At 35.4% G+C, this 24,696-nt stretch overlaps 1 protein-coding gene across 4 annotated transcripts in view; it reads right to left on the reverse strand.

The window, feature by feature from the left end:
* Window positions 1-4,442: 4,442 nt before the first annotated feature.
* The window catches only part of SLC30A9 (solute carrier family 30 member 9), a 38,025-nt gene continuing 17,771 nt past the window's right edge, over window positions 4,443-24,696 (reverse strand). For 3 of the 4 annotated variants that reach the window (XM_054203148.1, XM_054203150.1, XM_054203151.1), the window contains 10 exons: window positions 24,211-24,313; window positions 22,170-22,225; window positions 20,678-20,813; window positions 20,229-20,268; window positions 19,683-19,754; window positions 19,117-19,224; window positions 17,654-17,819; window positions 12,112-12,241; window positions 9,521-9,634; window positions 4,443-7,999 (listed from right to left, as the gene is read on the reverse strand). In XM_054203148.1, the coding sequence (XP_054059123.1) occupies window positions 7,955-7,999; window positions 9,521-9,634; window positions 12,112-12,241; window positions 17,654-17,819; window positions 19,117-19,224; window positions 19,683-19,754; window positions 20,229-20,268; window positions 20,678-20,813; window positions 22,170-22,225; window positions 24,211-24,313 (970 nt within the window). In that variant the 3' untranslated portion in view covers window positions 4,443-7,954. The remainder of the gene's footprint in view (window positions 8,000-9,520; window positions 9,635-12,111; window positions 12,242-17,653; window positions 17,820-19,116; window positions 19,225-19,682; window positions 19,755-20,228; window positions 20,269-20,677; window positions 20,814-22,169; window positions 22,226-24,210; window positions 24,314-24,696) is intronic. The other variant, XR_008466644.1, reaches the window with a different exon arrangement.

A 24,696-nucleotide genomic window follows, 5' to 3' on the forward strand; every position in this document is an offset into this window, starting at 1 on the left:
AAACGAGGAAGGGAGTCTCTTTTAAGAGAAAAATTCCTATGAATTCAAACATCTTTAGCAAACAAGACACATGCTGCCTGTCCACGATCTGGTTAATGACATTTTCGTCTTCCTGAAGTCCTATGATATCCCAATTTATTTTTGAATGCAGAAAACTGGTATCGGAACCATTGTCTGCATGTGCTGATCAATCTGAGTCTCGTAGCAATCTGACCATGACCAATCACTAAGGTTCAGATGAAGAACAACCTTCTCATCCTTTCTGAAGCACACTGCTCAGCCACCTTATTTCTCATAGCTGACACCATACAGACAAAAACTCCAGTTTTTCAAGTTTCTCCAGTTTATCGCCCAGGCTCCTTCCATTGTTTCTTTTTTCCAGCCACATAAAGACTTTTTTAGCCCTGTTAGAAGTAGTTCTTTCCGTAACTGGATAGATCACCGGTTTTCATCAGTATTAGTGATGAAAAGCAGCACTTTAATGAACCAGACAATATGGTAAAACCTTTCTAACCTGACTAATTTCACACAGAATCACAGAATGGTTTGGATTGGAAGCGACCTTAAAGATCATCTAGTTCCAACGCCCCTGCCATGGGCAGGGCCACCTCCCACTAGATCAGGTTGCTCAGAGCCCCATCCAGCCTGGCCTTGAACACTTCCAGGGATGGGGCTTCCACCACCTCTCTGGGCAACCTGTTCCAGTGTCTCACCACCCTCATGGTGAAGAACTTCTTCCTAACGTCCAGCCTGAACTGACCCATCTCTAGTTTTAATCCATTCCCTCTAGTCCTACCATTACCCGACAACCTAAAAAGTCCCTCACCAGATTTCTTGTAGGCCCCCTTAAGATACTGGTAGGCCATGAATGATACCTGGCTTTTTAGTTGTTTGGTTGGAGTTTTTGGTTGGTTGGTTGGATTGTTGTTTTGGTTTGAGTGTTTGGGTTTTTTTTTTATTGGGTTTTTTTCGTTTGTTTCTTTGTTTTTTTAAAGAGGCTTGGAGAGCTTTGCTGTGATTGTCAAATTACAGTTATTACTTAAGTCTAATACACAAACCCAAACTCTTCAAGAAATTCTCCATACCCTTGACTGTACACAGACATGAACGTCATCTCTCTCACTACCTTTCTTCATGTCATCCTCAGATCTGGGTCAGGACTGGTAGTCCAGACTGGAGACAGTGCCAGTGGGGCCTCCGAGCCAGGCAGAAAGAGCTTTCTCTGTGCTGGGGAAGCAACCGCACTCTTTGGGAGTGAGTAGGACGAAAGGCACAGTCGCCAGTGAAGTGCGGAGCATTAATAAATACAGCTGGGATTGCAGGCAACAGGCAGGTGGCTCACGTACCGAGGGCACGCTATTCAACAGTGTGTGCTGCCAACAAAGGAAAATTGAATAACTATTGCAAATAGATGGGTATAACCTTTGTTTTGCATCCATAAAATACTGTTAAATGCATTTTGAATTCAGAAATGTAGCAAATCATCATCAACTGCCTAAAGCCAGTGTTATTGCTTACAATATATATAAAATTGCTTGAATTAACAGAACACAACCTTTACCGGCTATGTAACATTTTACTGAGTAATTACAACTTCCAGACATTTTACAGGATGTACTGAATTCAAGTATAATTACAAGAGAAAGAACATATGCAGAGAAATACTTAAATGTCTACACCTCACAAATCAAAATGACTTCCCCATACTAATATGAAGTAACCAAGACACAGAATGAAAAAGCCAATACACCAAAAAGCATCAGAACGGAGGGGAAGATAATACATTTGATTAAAAAGCTGCATCGAAAAAACACATTTCAACTTTGAGATTGCCCTTTGAAAGTCCTACCACCAGTGAAAATCCTCACCGTTGACTTTCACATTTAATACAATTTTGGCAATAGCCAAAATGCTTTCCAAATGCTTTAGGCATTTTTCAAATGCTTCTTCCCACATAGTAGTTCATCATCTTTAACTTAACAAGAAAAAAAAAAAGAAACCTTTATATTACATCATTTATACAACATTGCATATTTTTTTTCCCCTCTGTCTTCAGATTTGAAGCAGCTGATCACAACCTCAAAAGTTTTCATAACCTAAATTTAGACTATATTTAAAATCAAACGTATCCTAGAGTGTGGAGCTGTATTCTGCTATTTTAATAGGCACCTTCTCCCTATAACAGCACTACAAATGCCGGGAAAACAAAAATTTGACCAGGCTTACTGTTACACTTACAAAAAGTAACAAAGACCTTTTATTTTAATTGTTGGCTTTGATTTACACAGAAAAAAGAAATTGTCCTCAAGAGCCTCATGTAATATAGGGCAGAATAACAATTTTCTGCCTCTCTACTATAATCTGTAATAGCGTCTGTCTGTGGTATTTGAAAAATGCACATCCTTTTCACATTATGTTTTGAATGTTTTCTTTAACCCCTTTTCAGAATGTGATGATTTAACTAGAAATCTTCCTCATCCACAAACATTTAAACAATTTGAAAAATACAGACTAACATCACAGTCCATTGCAAGAATTCTGTAGACCTTAGAACACCGCACCTTCCCCCCCCCCACCGGCATTAATACCTTCAGTATGGTGCTTCAATCATCTTCTGGATGAAAGAATCGATTCTTTTTCTCTTTAATTCACTCCAGCTCCCGTTTCCACAATTAAAATTACTCACCCTCCACTCACCAAATACATACCTCACCAACAAAGCTCCAGGCTGAGATTACACCACCACCCTTAGCAATAAGACTAAATTTTCAGAGGACAAATAGGTTTATACCTACAAGACTGAATACCATTAGGAAACAAGTTAAATGGAGGCACTGATTTTCATTACGGGGGAAAAAAAAAAAAAAAAACCAACATGAGTTTTTGCTGGGGGTGGGAGGGAGGAATCACCCAACTATCTATATATTGCTAAAAGAGAGAGAATGTCACACTACATAGTTTTATGTATTCTAATCAAAAATCATTTCTTACTGTTCTTTTCCTCTCCAGTCATCATTTCTTATTTCTGGCCACGTTTTTTAGATTGTGTTCACCTTTTCTTATTCCCAAGTGCTCAACACCTTAGTGTTTTTTTGGTTTTTTTTTCTTTCCTTGTATTCTTTTCTTCCTACCACACACTTTTGTTACAATTTTTCTTTTGCTTCAGCAAAGCCTGATGGACTGCAGTTTCTATAGTCCGTACAACCACTCGGAGCTCCTGGCACAGTTTATTTTCCTGAAAGGACATGTATTTCAAAAATCTGTGACTATTGTGCTTTAAAGCCTGGATTCCTTTTTCTTTTTATATGTAATAAAGACATAGTCTACTTGTGGTTTTAATTATTTGTGTCTCGCTAACGAGAATGGAAAAAAATTACTTATTTAAGCTATGCAACCCTTCTACAAAACAAAAAAAAAAATCTTTTTGGTGCACTTCGACTTCTCATAGACATTAAGCAGGTAAACTGCAAGAGAGATGTTAGTTGCACTCTATTCAGAGCTAACAATAAGAATAGAAGCAGCACAATACTTAAGCTAGAAGAAAAAAAGGACATTGTAATTTTATATTCATTTCTGCAATGTAAGCCTTTAGGCATGCAAGTTCAGTTTTTGTACAGGAGTCAATATTGATCAATTGTTCTATTCTACTAAGCCAAAATGCCTTAAGAACATATGACCATAAAATGAAATACTTTTCTTTCAAGTCTTAAACTATATGCTTCTGTGGATTCTTTTGTAAGAAACACTTCTAAATCAACTTTAGAAAAAGGATTACCTAAATTGAGAATTTTCAAAAATTGCCACAATTTCAATACACAAACGCCAAAACACCTCTTTGCAAGAAGCCTGCATTTGATGCACTCATTACCAGAGATACTTTCATAATACATGGTTTTTTTCTTTGTTACGGAAAAAAGATAAGTCAGCTAAAACGATAACAAATAAGGAGAACACAGAATTGCAATCAGCGTCTTACCCAGACAGACCATACCTACAACTCTTCCCCCAAACTCCCCCATATCAAAGAGGGGCCAGTAAAAATCTCTCAATAAAAACCGAGTCTCTGGCTATAGCTGAAAACACAGCACCCGCCAGAATCAGAAAACTCTGGCGGTTTTGGCTAACGTGATTTGTAGCTTTCAAAGCAGCAATCGCTATTGTCAACTATCAATGAACAAGAAGCACAGTACCAAATGCAGAGACCAGGAGCAGCATCTAGCCCTGCTATTAAAAACTTAAGATGCTCATAATGGTTTCCTCCTCTAAAAGTAATTAAAACAATAATAAAATCTGTGTGGGAATTCAAGGAAGGAAAAAAGCAGAGGCCAAAAAACCTTCAGCTTGAGTATAAGTCCGAGGATAAAGGATGCAACTTAAAAATATGTTCTCCTGTTCCCTGAGTCCCTGCTACTTCTAGGCCACAGCACACCACAAACAATCTCTGTAATACAACAGAAGTATTTACTACTACAATATGCTTAATAAACGCGTTAGAGAGTGGAGGGGTAGAGAGGGACCACACCAAATACCGAATTCCATGGCATATGAAGGAGGCAATTTAGACTTGAAATTGATTCATGGGGGAAAGATAATCACTTCAGAATTTTATCTTTTATAGAAGAGCAAATTCTACAGGAAAACACGCATTATTAGTGTCCAGCCAACTTTGACTTAAAATACATTAAGATCACTCGGTACGTTGGAATACTAAGACAATTTTTTCAAACATCGCAAGTTTTACAGAATTGAGACATTGCACAACACGTAAGCAATCTTTCACAAAGCAGAGGGCAGCAGTATTTTGAATACAATTTGAAAAAATAGAACCTGCAAGGCCAGTCTACAAAAATAAATTATTTTAAAAGCCCACACCTTAATTGAAAAAAATCCTAGAATATAGCTTTATTGTTAGCTCAATCCTCACTCCTTTTCCTTAAAATCAATCTAAAAGAAACATTATGTAATTGCATTTATGATAAAGAAAAAAATCCACTCCTCCACACTTTGTAGGTTTTCTTTAATTCTGAGGATTCTATCATGCGAATGTATTAGCTAAACATTTTCCCCAAAACCACTAAAACAAAAGTAAACTAAGTAGTGGACCCACATCACCTCAAATTTTAGGCCATAAAGACAGTTAAGAAAAAAAGCAACAGAAATGTCAAAACTGTTAAAAACAATCTGCAAATTATATTAAAATGCAAGAGCTTGGAATTACTTTTCCTTTCCAACCGGACAGGCTCAATGAACCAATATTTTCATCCAACTGCAAGACGTGTAAACTTACAAAGAACTGCCAAAACCAGTCTGCTGGTCCTCCTGTGGTTCATCACCATCCACGTAGTTTTTAAAAATGGAACTGAGTCCTCAAACTATGCAACTGTTATGGACTCAAAAAACATTCAAGTTCTGGCTTCTTAAATTTAACATATTGTGATGCCATCATCAATAACGTAACTGGGAGATGAGGATCTGAATTTTATCTTGAAATACAAACAAAAGGTGTGTGGATGGGTATGCTTCTGACTCAGATAAGGAAATTAAGACCAGAATTCATACAAATCACAGCTCTGATGAATGAGAGAACACTTTTATAGGCTGTTGGAGCAGATGCCCTGTAAAAATATAAACTTGTGCCTCCTCTTAAACAAGATATGGGAACACTTCAGTATTGAGATAACATTTACTAACCTATCAGTGAAATTTCTGCCCTGCAAAGTGCATCCTAATGCTACTCATTCATCAGTACCTCCAGCACACAAACCACTTGTATCACACTGGCTGTCTCCCCTAACCTGCCCAGTAAGAACATTTTCCCAGTTTTAATTCTCTTCGGGTTTTTAAGATTTCTGGAATAATGGGTTTAATAAAGTGTTTATTCAAATTCAAAGTCCATATAAATATTGTAGGACGAAGGAAAGAGGTTATGCATTATCAGATTCCAGTGTTCTTCATGAATAAGAGTAACATCAGCAAAGGGCATAGTGAGATGAGATGAAGTTTATGTGGAAGGGCAAGGAGAAAGGTAAATGATTTAAAATGGGCTAAAATATGCCTTATGTACTTGATACAGTACACTTCCAAATTACTTTTAAATTGCATTTCAAATCATCAGGCTTAAATATACTAACTAGTTCTACAATAGGAGAAACCCAGCTAAAGTAAGCCTTCTTGTGGATTAGCCATAATAAACTCATATGTTCTAAAGAAGCCACCAGTGAAAAGGGATTATGGACAAGGGTACTAAAGAGATCCCTTCACCCACAATTACTGTATGTTAAGTCCCATCTGTAACTAAACTCTGGAATGTTTTTCTACTTAAAATGACCAGAATGCAAAGTGCTTCGCAGTTGTCAAAAGGCATGCAATTTTAAATTCTCATTTAATTCACTGGCAAAGTGACAGTACGAAAAAAACATTCTAAAAAGCTTTTAGTCAAATCTGGACACATTGGTCTCCAAAATTATTTGCTACAATGCTTATAATTTAATCTTAGATTGATTTTTGAAGACCTGTGTTTCATATCAACATTTGTTTTTTCAGCAAGTCAGTCATTACTCAGCAACTGAGTCACTGGGAGGGTCTTATTATCACCTCTCACACATAAGCAATTCTATGAAATACGTTAAAGTGCATAAAGGATTTTCCTAAGAGTTATTTATGTGCAGTCATTTCACTTATATTTCAACTTGCATGATCCATACTCATGGCCTTATTAATAAAGACTGAGTCTCAAAGGATCTGGTACAACTTGGATGCCTAGTGCAGAAAGCCTTGAGGCTGATTATATACAGCGCTAGAATTGCGCATTTCAACGTTATAAACTCTAAGCACTTATCTCAGGATTACTGAGGAACACTGATAGAATTACTTTACTTTCCCAAACAAGCAAGGTCAATTCTTAAAAAAAAAAAACTAACAAAAAAAACCCAACCACAAAGTAAGCGGTTTAGAATTCAGATAACAGATAATGTCTAGAGGTAAATAAATTAAAAATACAATGTATTCATTTGTTTAATTATAAATAGTTCTAATACATTTTTTACTATTGTAACTTCCAATGACTTCTCTTACACTTTCTAGCAAAGACCATATCTGGCAATACAGCCTATTAAAAGTATAAAAAGCCAAAATGCCAGGTAACTTTTAATAAGCACTACCATAAATATCTCCCAGATTACATCTGAAGATACTTAGAAATAAGAGAACAAGTGTCAAAGTAGGGGAAAAAAGAACAAAATTTAAACAGAGGAAGTTCACTGAAATCTCTACAAGTAATTTCTTCACAGTAACTTAACACACTCTGGCTAACCACATACAGCTGACTCCACTGAGGAGAAAAACCTTATTTTTCTGAAGTGCAGCTGGTAATCAGAACGGTGGCAAAAAGAAGGTTTCCAGGTCATGGTACTTGAGAGAAGGCCAGCGCCTGTTTGAAAGAATTCATCTCATACAAAAGAAAAACTGTGAAACAATCACACAGTTGAAATATTACAATTAGTTTAAGGTTGGCAGGTTCCACTGGAACAAACTCTTCTTAGCTAATCTTAATATCTCCCAAGAACCTTTAATGATATCTTGAAAGAAACTAAAGAAGTGCAAACTGACTGCAAAGGGACACAAATGGAAAAACTAAGTGTTGTATATTTTCAGGCAGCTGTATTTGCCTAACTAAACCTCAGGTCTTAACTTCTGAATTGCAGTAAACATACTCTGAGAGACTCTCCTGTGGAATTTAAGTCAAGTAGCTTTTTAAAACTGATTTTGCCGTGGAAATTTTTCTCTCCAAGTCTAGCGCTCTTCCAGAAACAGAAGCGGTGCTCACAGTCCAGGAAGCCTACAGCAAGAGTAAGGGAGGTATGGTGCTGAGGTCACTGCAATTTCAGACGCTTTTCAGCCCTTTACGTGACTTCTTTCCAAAATAGTATCAACCTGAAGATTTCTTCTGCCAAGCCTATAGTATCTCCAAATCCACATGGCGAACATCAGGATTTCGTTGCTGAAATAAAATTTAAAGAAATACATTTTTATTTAAAATATTCAAACACATTTTTGCATATGGATACAAATAATGTATTTCTGGTATGATGTTGGCAACTGAACAACAAATTCCTTTTTCTGGTAACACAGGGACGATTTTAACATAGGGACTATTTTAAAATGAGGAATAGCTTCAACAATCATTGCCCATGCTAAAAGCAGTATTTTGAAGGCTAAGTCATCTTTTTATTTGACATCTACTTTTCAACATCACAGATAAATTAGTTCTTATGCTTTCAAAGTATGAAGCAGCTCTCTTGATTTTAAGAGGGCAGTTTGTTTTCATATAAAACCGTCCAAATAAAATTGTCTTAAAGTGAGGTATATATATGTTTAACAGTTACCTTCCTGAATAATGGATAAGATAGCTGAAATAATTTGTTCTCTGCCATTGAAGCTGTTTATAAAGATTCAAAATACTGTTTGTATTAAGAAATATGCATTTTCTGATATTGTAGAAATATGTTATCGTCATTACATGGATCGTATGGACCTCATAAGAGGTTTACTGAAAGTCACTGCTTCAAAGTCATCCAGCAAGTGAATCTGACTAGCATATTTAGTAAAGCATATTCAACAGCAACACAATCACCGAAATCCCTGCCTATACCAAAAAAACAGTATTCATGTTTATAAACTAATTAGTCATGATCCTACTCCTCAAAAACCGTGAAGAACTGGATCTGCTGGTGCAATTAAACTCAAAAATAGTATTTTTAAACGGAACCACTCCAGGGACAGAAAATAAAACTAGAATATTTATCAAATATAATAAGCAAGGACAGACACGCTCTTGAGCAGTGTCTCCTGATAACTGGAAAAGGCAGTCATGACTGGACTGTATCTCTGGCAGTCAGTATACTTATAGTTCTGTATTCATGCCAGAAAAAGTAAGATTAACAGGCATAATACAATTATAAAATTAAAAATGGAAACAATAATCTGTTGCATCCACCAAAGGATATTTAAATCACAGAATGAAAAAAAAAGTAATGATAAAAAAGTTATGACAGGCTTATAAGAGAAGTAAACACTGTACTGCTTCAACAAGAGCAAAAAATGTTGAGTAAAGCCCTCATCACATACTGATATATTTGATACAATGCTGAGTGCCAGATTAAAAAAAATTAAAAATAAAAAATTGAAATTTGCTGCTTTACAACCAAAACAGATTTCAACAGCCTGTAAATAACCTGACATTCTGAGAATACAGTAACAAAGACACAATCACGTCTCCTTTCATGAAAATACTGTTCTACAGTGGTATAAAACTGAAACATAACAAACTGATCAGTGCCAAAGTACGGGTTTGCGGCTAGTCAGAACTTAGTTAATGATACTATAGCAAGAAAATTTGCATTAAGATTATCATCCTCTTCCCCTCTGCCATATTTACAAACAAAATCCCCAAAAGTAGAAGCAGTGATATTGTTTAAAATGTATCACAGAATAAGCACTCTAATAAGCAGCTAAATTTTACCTTTAGGTCCTTCTCAAGTCTGTCTACTTCAGCTCCCAGTGTGTCAACAATATTCTCACCATGCTTAAGCATGAAGGCTTCTAATTCTTCAAGGGTTTTCACTTGTTGTATTTCCTAGGAAGAAATCAAACTTAAGAGGTTGAGATGCAGGGAAGAAAAGAAAGGAATAGCACTAACAGAGGATCCTGACAAATTTCAAGTGGGGAAAAAAAAGGCAACACTAAACACTTTCCAGCTTTTGCCATTTCCTTTCAAAATGTTATCTGTTCTTAGGTCTCAAAGACACATAAGAATAGTATCTATTCAATGAAAACGGCTGGCCACCCACACTCGATATAAAGCCTTCTTCTAGCTTTAATGGATTTCCTCTTCTATTTTCCAAATAAGTTTAGAGAATTTCATTCATTTTCTAGAAGTTTCTGGGATACTCCTTGCTCACAGCAAGGCAGAGCAGGGTACCCCTGTGTATTCTTTCCTCATTTTCATACATTCTTGCTATTCCATTACACTGCTTACTCTGAGCATCACATTACCAACTCATCTGAAAATCCACGAGGATTACTATGAATGCTGATGTAAATACAGCTCCTCCATAATACCAAAAGACTTGAAGATAGTTGATAGGAACTCAGCCTAGAAGACCCACAGCATACGAGACTGAAGGAATGAGGTCAAGGAAGACAGGAGGCTCTGCTCTTCCCTCCAAAAACCCCCAGACATCAGAAGCACCAAGGCAGGTATTACAGCACTATCATGAGTTTTCCTTAGAGGTCTCACAGCAAGTTGGCCAGAAGCCATTTGCCCTGTAGTATCTCAGCCATAGTTCAGACAATACAGCTGCAGTATGTTTAGGACAAATAGGTTCTTGCTAATAGACAGAGGAATTATTAAATAGCTAACTCTTCTTGTGTATACAACTACAACACAACATCATTTTCTTTCCTCCATGCCCCCCATTACTCTAAAACTGAAGAGGAATAATATAATTGAGTGATCTTAAAAGATATTCCAACCACAATAACCTCTGACTACAATCATGGCAAGTCTAACAAGAAATGAGATTAACCTGAACGACAGCATTTCAACAAGTATTTCACAACTTTAGAAAGAGCAATGTTGATAACAATGCTATTTGAATGAACTAGTTATTTGAAAAATTATAGATGACAAGGCAAGCATTAAGTCTGCCCTTGACTTCAGGTGGCCGAGTCCTGCTGAAAGCGGCTATCGTTCAACAATGGTTTTATAGCTGACACGGGGTTACCACATGAAACTACAACGAACTGTGTAAGAAACAGTTGCCAACCTAAAAACAATCAGGAACAACCTTCCCAACAACACCAGCTGGAAGAACCAGTGAAGGTTGTATGCAAATGCCAAAGGGAATAGTGGATAAAGACCAAAAGCTAACAAAGCCTTTGGAAAGAAAAGTAGGGTACTAACCATCTTTGCAACAGCAAAGCAACTGAAACTTGGCAATATAAAACCAAGCAAACCTGCAGTGCCTCAGCTGTACAAAGTTGATAGCACTCTTCCTTTCAAAAATGTATTCAATAATCCAATACAAGAACAGATCACTTAACGCACTATATACATACACACACTCATATATATAAAATACACAATATATATACGCTCTTTATTTTGACATTAAAGGGCAGTACATTTTAAAAATTGTGACACTGACTAATGCTTTAAAAAATTGCAGTAATTTAAATGTAAGCTCAGATAACTTCAAAAGTGATGTTTAACGGACAATCATAAAATGCAGACATCTGACATCTACTTTTGATTTTGAAAGGGTAGCAAAAAGAAATCTTGTAGCTACAGAAGCAAATGTATATAAGCAGTATGTACATAAGCATAGTTACAGGTGAAAATCGGTAAGCAAGCAAAACATTTTGCCCACTTAAAGCTCTCCTGGTAATTTACATAAATTATTCTTTACTTCATAGGTTTCCCATGTAAAATTCAGCTGAAAGCAGTTTTGCCTTTCTATATTAAAGAGAGGGATTAAAAAAAGATACTCTGAACTACACTAAAATCAGAGACAAACAATTACTTAAGGGTGGTTAATTGTTAAATGCCGTCAAAATGCTAAGTCACATGATGCAAGCAATCCATATTCAAGCCTCATCTGAATGGCAGGATCTGTAAACTGTAACACTGCATCTTCAGCAGCCAAGGAGAATGGCTCAGCCAAAACAGATGCTTATTCCCAGGTGACAGGCTCCCCGTTTTAACTGGAGCTCAAACACTGTAATTCAACAATAATTTATTGGAATAATTATGTTCTTATCAAAATTATTTTGAACAAATCTGCATTTTCTAACAAAAAAAGGAATTAAAAATCTGACCTCCTCCTACCCAGGCTCTACACGACCCAGAAGCGGGTCTGTTTTAGCAGCACATAGTATGATTCTGTGTACAGATATTTAACACACTAACACAAAGTAAAAACATCTGCAATCCTTCAAAACGAAGATGTGGAATATGTCTCATCTACTGGAAAATCTTGGGTTTAGACATACTTGAAATTGGAAAGTAAATACCATATGCTGGAAATTACAAAATCATTGTTTTAAACATACTTGTAGCAGCAGTTCAATGTCTTGTTTTTCCAGGTAAGAACGAGTAACAACCCGTCCATCAAAGTCTACTTCTGCCTTGAATCTCACTTTGCTCATTCCCATGTCTGTGGCTTTAACATCATGAATCGCTCTGAAACACATAATTTTTAAAGAAAATGTAGAACCACATAAAACAAACAACTAGCTAGTTTGACTTCTGATGTTAACAATATCATCACACCAAAATGATTGTGTAATTTTAAAAGGCCATTGCGGTTGACGAACGTATCCTCATTTTGTCACCATACACTTCCATTAAATACTGATTGATATTTAACCAATTATACTACTTCCACAGGTACCTGCTACACCAACAAAAGTATCCCACATCCATAAAGGGCTTGCTGCAATAAAAGACAGACTAAAAGAAGCATCGCAGATTTAGAAACAGACTAATAGTATCTTAAATAAAAAAAAACAACCAATCCCCCAACAGAAAGTGAGAACTTCCCTATTCCGAGTTGAACTTTAAAGTTCAACTTACTTGCTACTGCACAGTTTTTTTGCATATACATGCACCTACTTAAAAATATTTAAGTACTCTCAATTCCAAGGTGAAGAATAATAATCTATTACCAATTACCGAAAGCACACACTGCAATTACATAAACGTCCTTTCAAAGTTACATTTGATATAAGAAAAAGTTATGGATATACGGATACTGCACCCACAACTCGTTTTCCATCATACTGAATATTGACCACAACTAATCACAATACCACTGTTTGCAAATGCTGGAAATCTGTATTTATTTAAAGGTTCCTAATAGACACTAGAACATGAATGGTGCAATATGTTTGTATTTTGGCCCTTTGAAAACTTCCAGTTTTCTATAGCATAGTTGCGTTCTAGTTTGTTAGATAAACTCTGTGATGTGTGAATGGAGGTAATAAACAAAAAGTCCTCTATTTTCCAGAGATAATAAGATATGAAGCAAACTTAGGACCTAGACGTATTGTCGTGCGTTTCAGCAGTGGAATAAATATCAAATAAGATCATCTAGTTTTTTTCTAATTAGATTAACACAAACTTAGCTAATCTTTAAAGCTAAGCAAATTTAGAACTACCATGTCAGAATACGTTTCCACATTTTTCCATCAAGGCCAGAAAAAGAGTGGAGATTAAAACATGAGGCATAAATCGCAAAGAAGTTTCAAATTTTTTAAATGCTGCTTCTGACATTTCCAAAGCAAAACAAGTATCTGAGGTAAACTATAAAATATTCCAAAGACTGGTTTTATTAACAGAAAAATGCAATCTTGACAATTTTTTTTTTAAATTCTAACACAAAACTTAGATTCAGCAATAATAGAGCTCACTTGATGACAAGTACTAAACTTTCTTTCCATTTTACTAGGTTGTGCAATTTCACAGCATCTTTAAGTTTAGCATGTCCTTTATCTTAAGCAAATTTACTCTTCCCAACTAAAAGTGTTTTTCCTCATCTGAATGTTTATAAATTAGAACTAACTTCACTGGGGGTGCAGGAAGAAAGCAGAAGGCGTATTTTGGAAGGAGCCTGCTAGAGCAAACAGTCTACAAAGAACAGGAAGCAGAAGTTTAAGGTGAATAGTCAAAGGGAACGTTTATGGAATATTTTTTGTAATACTTGGAGTGCAGGAGGAATAAGGACATTAAAAAAATAAATAGATCATGAACTAAATATAGAGACACCAAAAAATACATCTCAGTAAACATTTAAGCAGATTAGAAGAACTATGAGCTTACTGGTAGCAATAAAGAATTTCCAGCTCCAATCAAATTTACACAGCTCTTCTCTGGGAAGCTACCAAATCCAAACAGTATTAACTGCAGTAACCTAACTGGCATCAAACTACCTCCTCACACAAGAGGGTATTTAAGATAACGGATGTGGTTCATTGAGGGCTGCTGAAGAGAATTTGAATCCATGTGATTCAAAAACACTGAAGATATATCAAGTGCCTATCAGAGCTAAGCAAGAAGATAACAAGAGATATTTGAGATTCTCATTAAGCAGTAACTTGATAACAAAATTCAGTGGAATGCAAATGAAAAAAAGTCTACCTTACTGCTTATAATCTGTCCAGGAAAGATAAGGCAGCAAGTCGGGGGGGGGAAATCACTAATAATTCAAAAATACAAATGTGCATGCTAAAACCTAAGCTACAAAGCTTGCTAACGGAAGCTTCTGGATGGCTAGTAGACATTATCAATTCAAACTAGGAAAAAGAGCAAATATCACATTACAGAAAAATTTGGCAGAGGGTGTCAAGTCCTTTTCCCCCCCCCCACCTCCAAATCACAGATTTTCCAACACAATAGTAGCGCAATTACCCAACAGCTATTACAATGAAGTAAAAATTTAAGATGAAACTGTCACCAAGACTAGTTCATGCTTAGGGATCCATGATTACATTCTGTAAGAACAGAATCAGGACAGTCTGTACCACGGCATATATTTTATTTCACAGTTCTGAAAGTCTGATCTCCTACACTTAAGGAGCTGAACACAAGAAAGATTTAGGCACCAAAAGGTGTGAATTAGAGGTAAGAATGGAATGTTTGTGTAGCAAAAAATAAAATGAAATAATTTTCCAGCTGAGAACAACTCTGAAAGCTCATTCTGGATCACAAATGAAATAAGGGCTACAACTAGAAATTACCAAGCAAAATTAAAAGAAAGGGGAAATAAATAACCTAAAAAAGAAATTATGAAACCCAGCAAACTGATAGAAGAAGTATAAAAAAGGCATCGCTTGCCTGCTACTACATGGAAATGGTAAAGATGTTACTAATGATACAGAATAGGCAAAAACATGCAATAAGCATTTTCTTGATCTAAAAAAGCAAAAATGTATTATTACAACAAAGCATTTCTCTATTAGTAGCAAAGAGGCATACTGGATATTTGAAAGAAAAAAAAAATGCTTCTAGTTCAGCAGGCTCCATAACCTGCACTCAAAAGAAAAAAAGAACTATGAATAACAGTGAAGGCCACTTTATTTTTCATCCTGCAATACTGATGAGAATTTAAAAAAAGAGAAGATTAACAACGCTGTGCCAAAATTTAAGTATGGTAAATGAGGCAATCCATTTAACTAAAGACAATGTCACCTGACAATCCACGGAACGGTAGTGAAAAAGGCGGAAAAAAAGAAAACCAACACATTAAGAGCATTAAATTCCAGTCATTAAGGTTTTACGAAATGTAGATCTTGTCAAACAATCCTGTAAAAAAATTCAAGATTTAGCTGGAAAAAAGAGATCAACAACAGAGACGTTATTTATTGTAGTAGTACAGCAGTTAGTATTGTTTGACAAATCAAATACTTGATAATTAGCAGCAGAACATAATGTTCAGGCAAACTACTGCTGGAATAGTAAGTTGTAAGTAGTGGTGGAGGCGATGGGAGGTGAAAATCAGAACATCTGAATCCTTTGGTGAATTTGGATTTAAAATACCTTCTAATAAATGATTCCCTAATATATTCCCTTCATATTTGGCAGAACACATCTGAAAAGAAATATTGCGAACCCTCCTTGAAAGGTCAAGGGAGGACTGTTCTGGGAAGCAGCAACTGCACAAAGGATTGTATTGAGAATTCAGGTACAGTTTGATAACTGAAGACCCTGAAAAGGTTTAAATAAAAAAAGCCAATATTAGTCACAGCTATAGAAGCAAACAAGTACTCAGGAGCTTTTTCTTTTATATTTGGTGTCAGTAGGAAAAATGTAAGAGTAGGACATACTACTAGACAACCCCATGTAAGACAATTAGAGTTTGAACATTCAAGAAAATGGTCAAAGTCTTACAAGCCCGATGATATGTTGATGAAAATGTACAAGTAGCCTTTTCAGGAAATCCTTGATGATAAAAGACCTCCTCATTTCACAGGAAAAAGTTGAAAATGAACAAACCAAAAAAACTAACTAACCAAAGACTGGAATAAGAAAAAAATTGGAGTATCTTTTTTCCATAAATTATGCATTTACATCTCAGAGAATTCTGAGATCAAGTCCGGGTGACTTATTAATAGATATAAGTTAACCAAGCTCAGGATATTAGGCTTTGTTACAAGAACAAGTTGGTCAAAGACAAATTGTGCGCTAAAAAAGGAATCAAAGCAGATAACGTAATGGATTCAAGAAAGAGATCACTCAAGAGAAAGCGCATACAGGAGGTCCTGCAAATAGCGTTATGAGAAATACCTAAACGTGCTTCAGCTTCTAACCTTAAGAGAAACACACACTTTCTTACCAAGTCTTCATTTTTATTATTATTCTTTTTTAAAATTCAGTTACTTCTTGCTTTAAAAAAATGCCTAAAACAAGAAGGAGATCAGCTGCTCTGTTGAGAAGTTATAATCATCTACAAAACAGAATATAACATAAAACGGTGCTTGGGATAGGAGAAATTTTATGATTCCAGCCTGAGACAAGCAGAAGCCACCTGTGCACTTTGGAAAGAAGAACTCAAACTCATGTACAAATAACCACATGAACTCACCTAATCTAACACAGCATTTTTACACATGCTCCACCATTCAGACTAATCCAGGGCCACAACAAAGATTTTAACAGAGTTTAGTTACTGACATGCGAAAATTCTAACACAATCCTATTCCAAAATAGGAATCTCGTTTAGCTTCTGGAATGAAGGGCATGCCGTTCAGATGTGTTGCTTGCAACGGAGATGATGCAGCGCTTAGTTTCTTTCAAGTATTCTGGTGTTAACTAATGGGCTTGGGTTTTTCCCTCCAGAGCTCAGTAATGACTATGAATAAAAAAAGCACTAAAATATTCCATCTGATTTGCACAGAAATATATTCCTGAATAAAGATTAAGAAGAAAACAAAAAGGGTTTTGCTTCTAAATCAAGGTTAATAGGGTTAAAGTAAGCTAAAACACCTCCTTAAAAAGCATTTAAATAAGATTTCAGAATTACAATGAGCTGTAAGTTTATTTCACTGCAAATTGCAGATTTCCAAAGAAAGAGAAATTAGCATTGAGTTCATTCTGTAAGCATCTCGCATGCAGAATCTATTACATCATAATACTACCGCAGCATTTCACTGCCAACTGCTACAGAATTTCAGACACAGAATATTAACAGTAACAGAATTTAAATATCTACGTGCTAATAAACTATAAAAGCAACATTACAGTCTCATTTAAATGCTTGCATTTCATGCATTTGAAAACAGTTTTAAGTTTGTGATGGCTTTCTCATTAAGCCATTGTCAATTCCTGTAATTAATGTAACTGTTAGAACATATTTGCAATTTTATTTCAGCTGTGGAACATCTGAGAGGTACGAGTATTCACTTATTGAAATTTTTAGCATACAAACAGAAATTAGTAGTAATTAAGATACTAAAATATCAATACAGAAGAATCCACCCTGAAAATAATCAATCTCACCATATTTCTCTCATTTGAAGTGCCTGAACTATTTTTTCGCAGTGTTATTCTCCTGCTTCTTCTTGTTCTCAGTAGAGACTGAGCTGTAAAGATTCTTACCTTACTACAGGATCACTTTCCAGTAACTCGGTGAGTCGCTGCAGTTGTTCAGGTTGAATGGATCGTCCCAGCAGGGCTTCGGTGTTGGTGTAGATCAGAAATGCTGACACAGTTCCTAACAAAGTTCCAACACCCAGAGACCCCACACTGTCGTAATAAGGGTTTCCTAAACAAGACATGTCAAATTAGTTTCACAGAGCATTTCTAAACCATAGCAGATAATTCAGATTTCACACTGAAAGGAGTATATAGTTGGGGGGGTGTGTGCGCGTGTGCATGCTTTTTGCTTTCTGGTGGGATTTTTTTGTTGGTTTTGGTTGGTTTGGATATTTTTAACATACTGGCCATTCTTTCCTACTGCAGAACGAGATAAAGCTGTAGGAAAACAAGTTATCTTTAAGATAAAGCCTCTAGTCCCTCCTGTCCCTCGGACACTCCTGTCTCCCACAGGACAAAAACTCTTGTGAGCTATTTGGGTTTCTGTATATAGATTTACCTTTATTAACATAAAATTATGTAAGCCTAAACACAGGTAGCAGCACAAAAGTCTGTGTTCTTTTATCAGTAACTCAAAAACTTGTGCAAGTATTAACCATTTCTGGAACACAGTACTTGCATAGTAAGTTTTAAACATGTATTCATCCACATTCCGATTTGTAGAAACAGTAATTTATTTTTAACTTTCTGAAGGAAAATAGAGATGGAATAAAAACCTGACTTCTATTAAAAAAAAAAATGAAACTTGCAATTAACTCATTAGAAGCCACAAAGAAACAAAATTACCATATTTATTTTTTTAAACAATTCAAAAAGACTTAAAATAGGGACAATACTTAAAAAGGGACAAATAAATAATCTTTCCTCTTTAGAAACTGTAACTGCGCAGCAAAGACAGACTTTGAATCAGTTGCCATATAGATCATCCTACCCACATGAGACAGGTTTGCTCACTGTTCAGGAGCAGCTACTGTAATCTGAAGATAACACTAATACCACTCGGCATCAAAAGGAAAGGACTGCTTCCTTAAATCCTCCCCGCATCCACAGGGAGCTGCATACCACTGACTGAGGGCGTTCAAACTATCTAATCCTACCATGGACCAAAGTGATTTGCGTAACTGACTACAATAAACATACTTTTAAAAAAAAATAGCCTAGTTCGTATGATAAAATAGCTCAAAAAGGAGTTAGACCCATCTGCATGTACTCTTTCAAGCCCAACCCCACCAATAATAGACATATGAAAAAACCCAAACTTTTTTTATTTTAAATATTTTCAACTCAAACTACTAGAAATCCAATCAAAAAAAAGTATAAACCTCCAGAAGCTTACACAGTACAAGCATTAGAAAAAGAGTAGAGATGTATTGAAGTCAACCAATATAAACTAAATGCTCTGTGTTCACATCACGCACAGGAAGAAATTCACATCCTGCTTGTCTCAGTTTGAGGCAGAATTTTACCTGTTAAAGAAGTCAGACCCATACAGGTAGCAGCTACGGCCACACTCAGAACTGCTGCAGCATCCTCCAGTAACACCACGTTTGTACTAGGATCACGACTCTGCACAACTGCATATACAACAAAAAAAATTATATTACTTTGGAAAGCTTAGCTTTACCACATTATGCACAGTACTTAAACTATACTAACACCAGCAACTTAAGAGAAAAATTTCTGTAAGTATATAGGTGTAAACTGAATTTTTGCATATGTGCACGCTTCTGAAAGCATTCATACATACACAGAACAAGCCTTGTGCCAATTATCGAAGCTTCTCCAACATGTTTAAAAAAAACGTAAAAAGGCATTTATCCTGAAAAATGCAAGTAGTTTAGTAAAAGTATCTAAGCAGTGTTACTAACTGTCACCTGATTTGTAAAATGTATTTGTAACTAGAAAACAGATCAATAAAGCAAGGGGAAAGGGAAAGGTAAAACAGACAAAATTGTTTCTATCATTATGCAAATACTGGTAAATAGATTCTGTTTTAAATAACCACATACCTTATTGCTATAACGACACATACCATATTGATAAAATGAAAGACCCTTGGCTCGAGCACTCCTGCGGATTTCATTTATAGCAACAAGAAGGGTAGCTGAAACAACACCAAAGTACTTGCTGAAAATGGTTAAGAGGCAAAACCACTTGTTTCCATATTGAAGAGAGGAAACTTTTCTTTATATCATAGCAACAGATCATCAAGAAAGCTCTGCTTATTGATGCTTTGAATAATGACAAAGCATAATGTTACCTTCTTTTCTACAGGCATGTCTCCCATACAAATAAGAACAGTTATATTCACTGGTATTTCATACCCAAAGGCATTCTACATATACTTTCCAAATGATGTGTTCTTCAACAACTTATTATACAGACATATAGAATATACAGACATTATATATTAGATAAGAAAGTTTTTCCACTTTTTTTTTGTTTACAACACAAGTATTTGCAATAGACCTCAAAAGTTTACTGCATAAGCATGAACCAACTATTACTGTAATTACTCACATTGTACTCTTAAGAGATTACAAACACTTAAATAGAAATGTTTCTTGAAACTGCGTACCTCCTTCCGATACCAACGACCCTGCTAAAATGCAGTATGCCTGTATGAAAAAAAAAAGTCTCAATTATTATATTGTATTTATACAGATCTCTTCACCAGAGGCTATCCAAATGCAGCATTCCAGAACCCCATTACCCACCGTGCCGTGTAGCTGTCCCTAAACAGAAGGCAACCGACACTATTTGAAATAAGCAATATGTTGCAAAACTGAAAAGGAGGACCTCTTGGGAGGTGTGAAGGGAAGATGCAGGGTTTAACGAACAGCTCATTTTTCTACAAGATCAGTTATAATTTAACATTATTTTTTTCTTAAAACACATTCTCATTAAGGATGGTTCGAGTTAATTGTGTTGGGATTCAAACCAACTCAGGAAGTGTATTTCAGACTGTGTCGTTACTTTCTATTAAGTCACAAACATTAAATATGGTATCAAACAAGATTAGCTTACCCAAAGAAGAGATTCTATAGGATGAGGGTGGAGTAAACCTATGATCCCATGATACCAAGAAAGTCCTGCACCCATCATGAAAATGCCCACTCCACTAATCAGGGAGGCAATATAGCGCATGTTTGTGAAACCATACCTAGATGAAAACAAATAAAGTGATTTAGAGAAATAAGGTTCTGTATCTCTGCGAACATATCTACAAGTTTTTTTAAATTAATTTTTACACATCTTAAATTATCATCATATGACTGGGCATCTACGTAAGACAAAGCTACTAAATCCAACCTAATTCAAGGAAAAAAAAAGCCACCTGGAAAAGGCTATCTAGTACACACAAGCACATCAAGCATAGATATTTTTCTAATTTGTTTTTAAACAAGTTATTTACATAGCTATATTAGCTTTTGTGCAGACAAGGATTTTACCACTGTAAAAAAAAAAAAAAACAAACAAAAACAAACATGCATGTCACTTTTACATTTTATTGAAATGCTACTTCTAAGCGTAAACTCTAGCCTTATAGGCAGCCAGCCTACGTGTTTTATAACGCTAATTTAAAGGGAATAAAATTTGTGACATCTTTAAGTAGTCCAGCTAACTGCAAACATTCAATGTTTACACTTTCTAAGAGAGTGGGAAGAGCTAAAGCAATATTAAAAGTGTGTAGCTCTACTCCTTTTTTTTTTTGTATTAATAGCTACTACAAACAGTACATTTCTTTAGCAACATTTAAAAAACAATAGTAAAAAAAAAACATATTGAGGAAGAAGGGAAAAAATTGAGAGAGGGGAAGGAGATATGACGAGTATTTAAACAAATTTAAGATTAAGACATTTTTCAAGTTACCTGGTGCTCTTAATGAAGAAAAGTTTAACTAATTCTGTAAGTTAGATGTATTTTAAACTAGTGCTTACAGTTTGACTGACCTGCACAAACACATAAAGTGTAAAGCAGGTCAACACCAAGAAAATATCACAGCTAGCACAGCTTCTAACTTTCATGAAGTTGTGAAAAATTATCAATATATCCCTATTAAACTAATTTTTGTTTTTATTTGAGTAAGTCAAACACATCTCCTTATGATACAAGTGCTGCATTGCAGAAAAGCACTTTGTTGAAAATAGCAAAAGGACATTGTTTTTTATTTTTAAATAAATCTTGTCATTCACATGAAAAGTGTTTAAAACCAAAGTAAATCTATCCATTGGAAGATGCAGAAGAGCCCAGAATAACTTAAAGAAATAATGCACATTAAAATAATACACATCAAGAAGTATACCAGAAAAAAAAACCATGAAATATCAACATGTATCAAGCCACTGAAGTTTGGAAGAAATCTTTTTTCTTATTATATCTATTGTAAAGTCAGAAACAATGCACTTCAGAAATGATACAAAACAGCAGATTAAAAAGAACAAGGTGACACACAAACAAGAACTGATCTTACTCCAATATGTAATTACCAAAATCATTATTTACTCAAAAAGCTTACGGATGACTAGGGTCAGGCGTCCTTGCAGACTGACTGATGCCCAAAGCTAGCAATGCCTATTTAGGACAAATGGAAAAAAGTCTTTGTTAAGAAAAAAAAAAAATTTAGAAACGTTCGATATGAACAGAACTTGAAAGATAAAGGCAGATGCAACTTGCTGATCTGCACATATGCTTTGTTACTGATATTTTATTAGAGAGAGAATATAATCCCCAAAAACCTGTCACCTAAATCTACCACCCCAAAAAAACTGTTAATTATACCTATATATATAATATATAGGTAATTATAATGTGTGTACATATATAATTACTGTTAATTATAATTTTAGAATTGCAACTGAAAGTGAACATTACACGGAATCACAAGTCTTGTTGCTCTGCTTCAACATGAAGGAATGAAGTTGTTCAGGGACCAAAGTTATTTAAATAAATCCCTCTTGAAGGGAAATTATGCAGACTATGGTGATGGCATACTACATTTACAGCAATATTTTTACACTGCAGCCTTTTTCAGTAGTGAATGCAATTTTCTTTTTTTTTTTTTCTTATCTGGACAGCACTTAATGATACTTTAAGATGACCAACACATCATTCTTGCCCAGGAGGGGCAGGGAGTAAGGCAGAGAGGAGTGAGCGTGTTACCCAAATTACTAAGACTTTCTTCTGACACCACTTCCTTAAAGATAAGGCTGGTGACATTATGCATATGCATTTTGATAAACAAAATTAAGCCTTTGCTGGGACATATTGCCTAGTGTTTGTATATTTGACTAATATTATAACTCGTTTAACCTTTTTCAGTGCACTTTCATCTTGATAGTTATAGGGAAAATAAACTGCAACTGAAGTACAGAACAACTGATTATATGAAAAAACAACAGTTTAGAAAAGAAGAACGGAAGCAATTGGGGCAGGTGGTTTGAAATAATGTAGATGTATTCAAAATAGTATCATATTAGCAGAAATACAAGCACTAACACCATTCAAATAGATTTTATTTATAGTTACAGGTGACTTTCTAGATTCCTTCTGCATTTAAGGCTTCTAGACTAGGTCAGTTATTTTACTGTTAGTTTATAAACCCTCCACCAAATTACTGGCATCAGTATCAAAAAATAAAAGAGCAGCTAGATAAACCTGTAGAAACCACTAATTGAAACCACTGCTTTTGGCAAGTAAATTTGCAACAAAGTAAAAACAGCTTTGCACTCAGATTGGAGAACAGCAGAAAGAGCTCTGGGCTTAGCAATATTTCTGTGAATTACGTGAATTTCTGACAAATTGTGCCTTCATCTGACTATAGTTCGATAAAAACTGTACATAACATGACTTTGTAAGGGAGACTATTTTGCTTTTGTTTCCGGGAAGCTAAAAAATATACATGTATACTATGCGCACACAGAGAAGAGTACATCTTCCTCCCACTGTACGCACACAAAGCTGGTCACACTCTGGGCAGGCTTGGTAATCTGAATGACTGAAATCAGAAATTATTTAATAAAATAAAACACAAGAACACCCTCTCCCAGATGAAACTGTTTATTTAAAAAACATCTTTAAGACTGTTTTGCATCAAAATTATTTAAATGCTCATTAGATTAAGTACTAGCTTTTTTTCTCCTAGGATATATTACTATTAATTCTAGGAAGCATGCAAACCATACAAAACAGTACAAAAATGATCACAGGTATTGAACAGGAAGAGCACTGTAAATAGAAACCACAGCAGCATCTGAAAGTCATTTTTAATAAGAGTTGTGACTAATAAACTTGGAATTTCTAGGCTTCTCTACAATGCTGACGTTATCTATGAGCAAACTTTGTAAAGAAAAATATTTCGTCACACACTCTAGTCCTCCTAAATAAAATACTGTTTCCACGTCTCTGGTGCTTACTATTTAGACAGTATAGGCAAACTAAAGAACACTAGTGAATTGAATTATTGCTTTCAAGTGTAATACAACTACTCTAAGTATCTGACTTCATTCCGGAAAAATTATTACAAGTGCTTACTTAAGCAGAATAAAAAAAATACTCACCTGGTTGCATGTGTCTGCTAAAGAATGTATGGCTTCTGAAAACATACTTGCAGAACCCGTGTAAACCCAAGCAAGTAGCTTAAAGAAAAAATTCAACCCATTTCTGAAAACAAAGAGAAGAAAGAAGCTAAAGAACAACAGAATAGCTGGTCTTTAATATTTTCAGCAAAACTACAAATGCTATATAATCATGCATTACCTGCCAGCAAGTGGGGAAACCAAATACCAGTTCATTAGAGACCTGTACAGGCAGATAAGGCATACCCATTTTCTGCACGGTCACTGATAAAAAGCCCTTTCATCTAAACTTGATATATAAGGATACACAATTTATTTTTCCAGAACAGTTAACTTCTAAGCAGTCCTGAGTAAGCTACGCTTCCTGAAAACTACCGTCACATTCACTACTCAGAACAACTAATGGCCTACCTGTGGGAGAATATAAGCCTTAACAATTTCCTTTCTCATTCTTCAATCCTTTGCCTC

Source organism: Rissa tridactyla, chromosome 5 (assembly GCF_028500815.1).
Source record: "Rissa tridactyla isolate bRisTri1 chromosome 5, bRisTri1.patW.cur.20221130, whole genome shotgun sequence".
Taxonomy (NCBI): domain Eukaryota; kingdom Metazoa; phylum Chordata; class Aves; order Charadriiformes; family Laridae; genus Rissa; species Rissa tridactyla.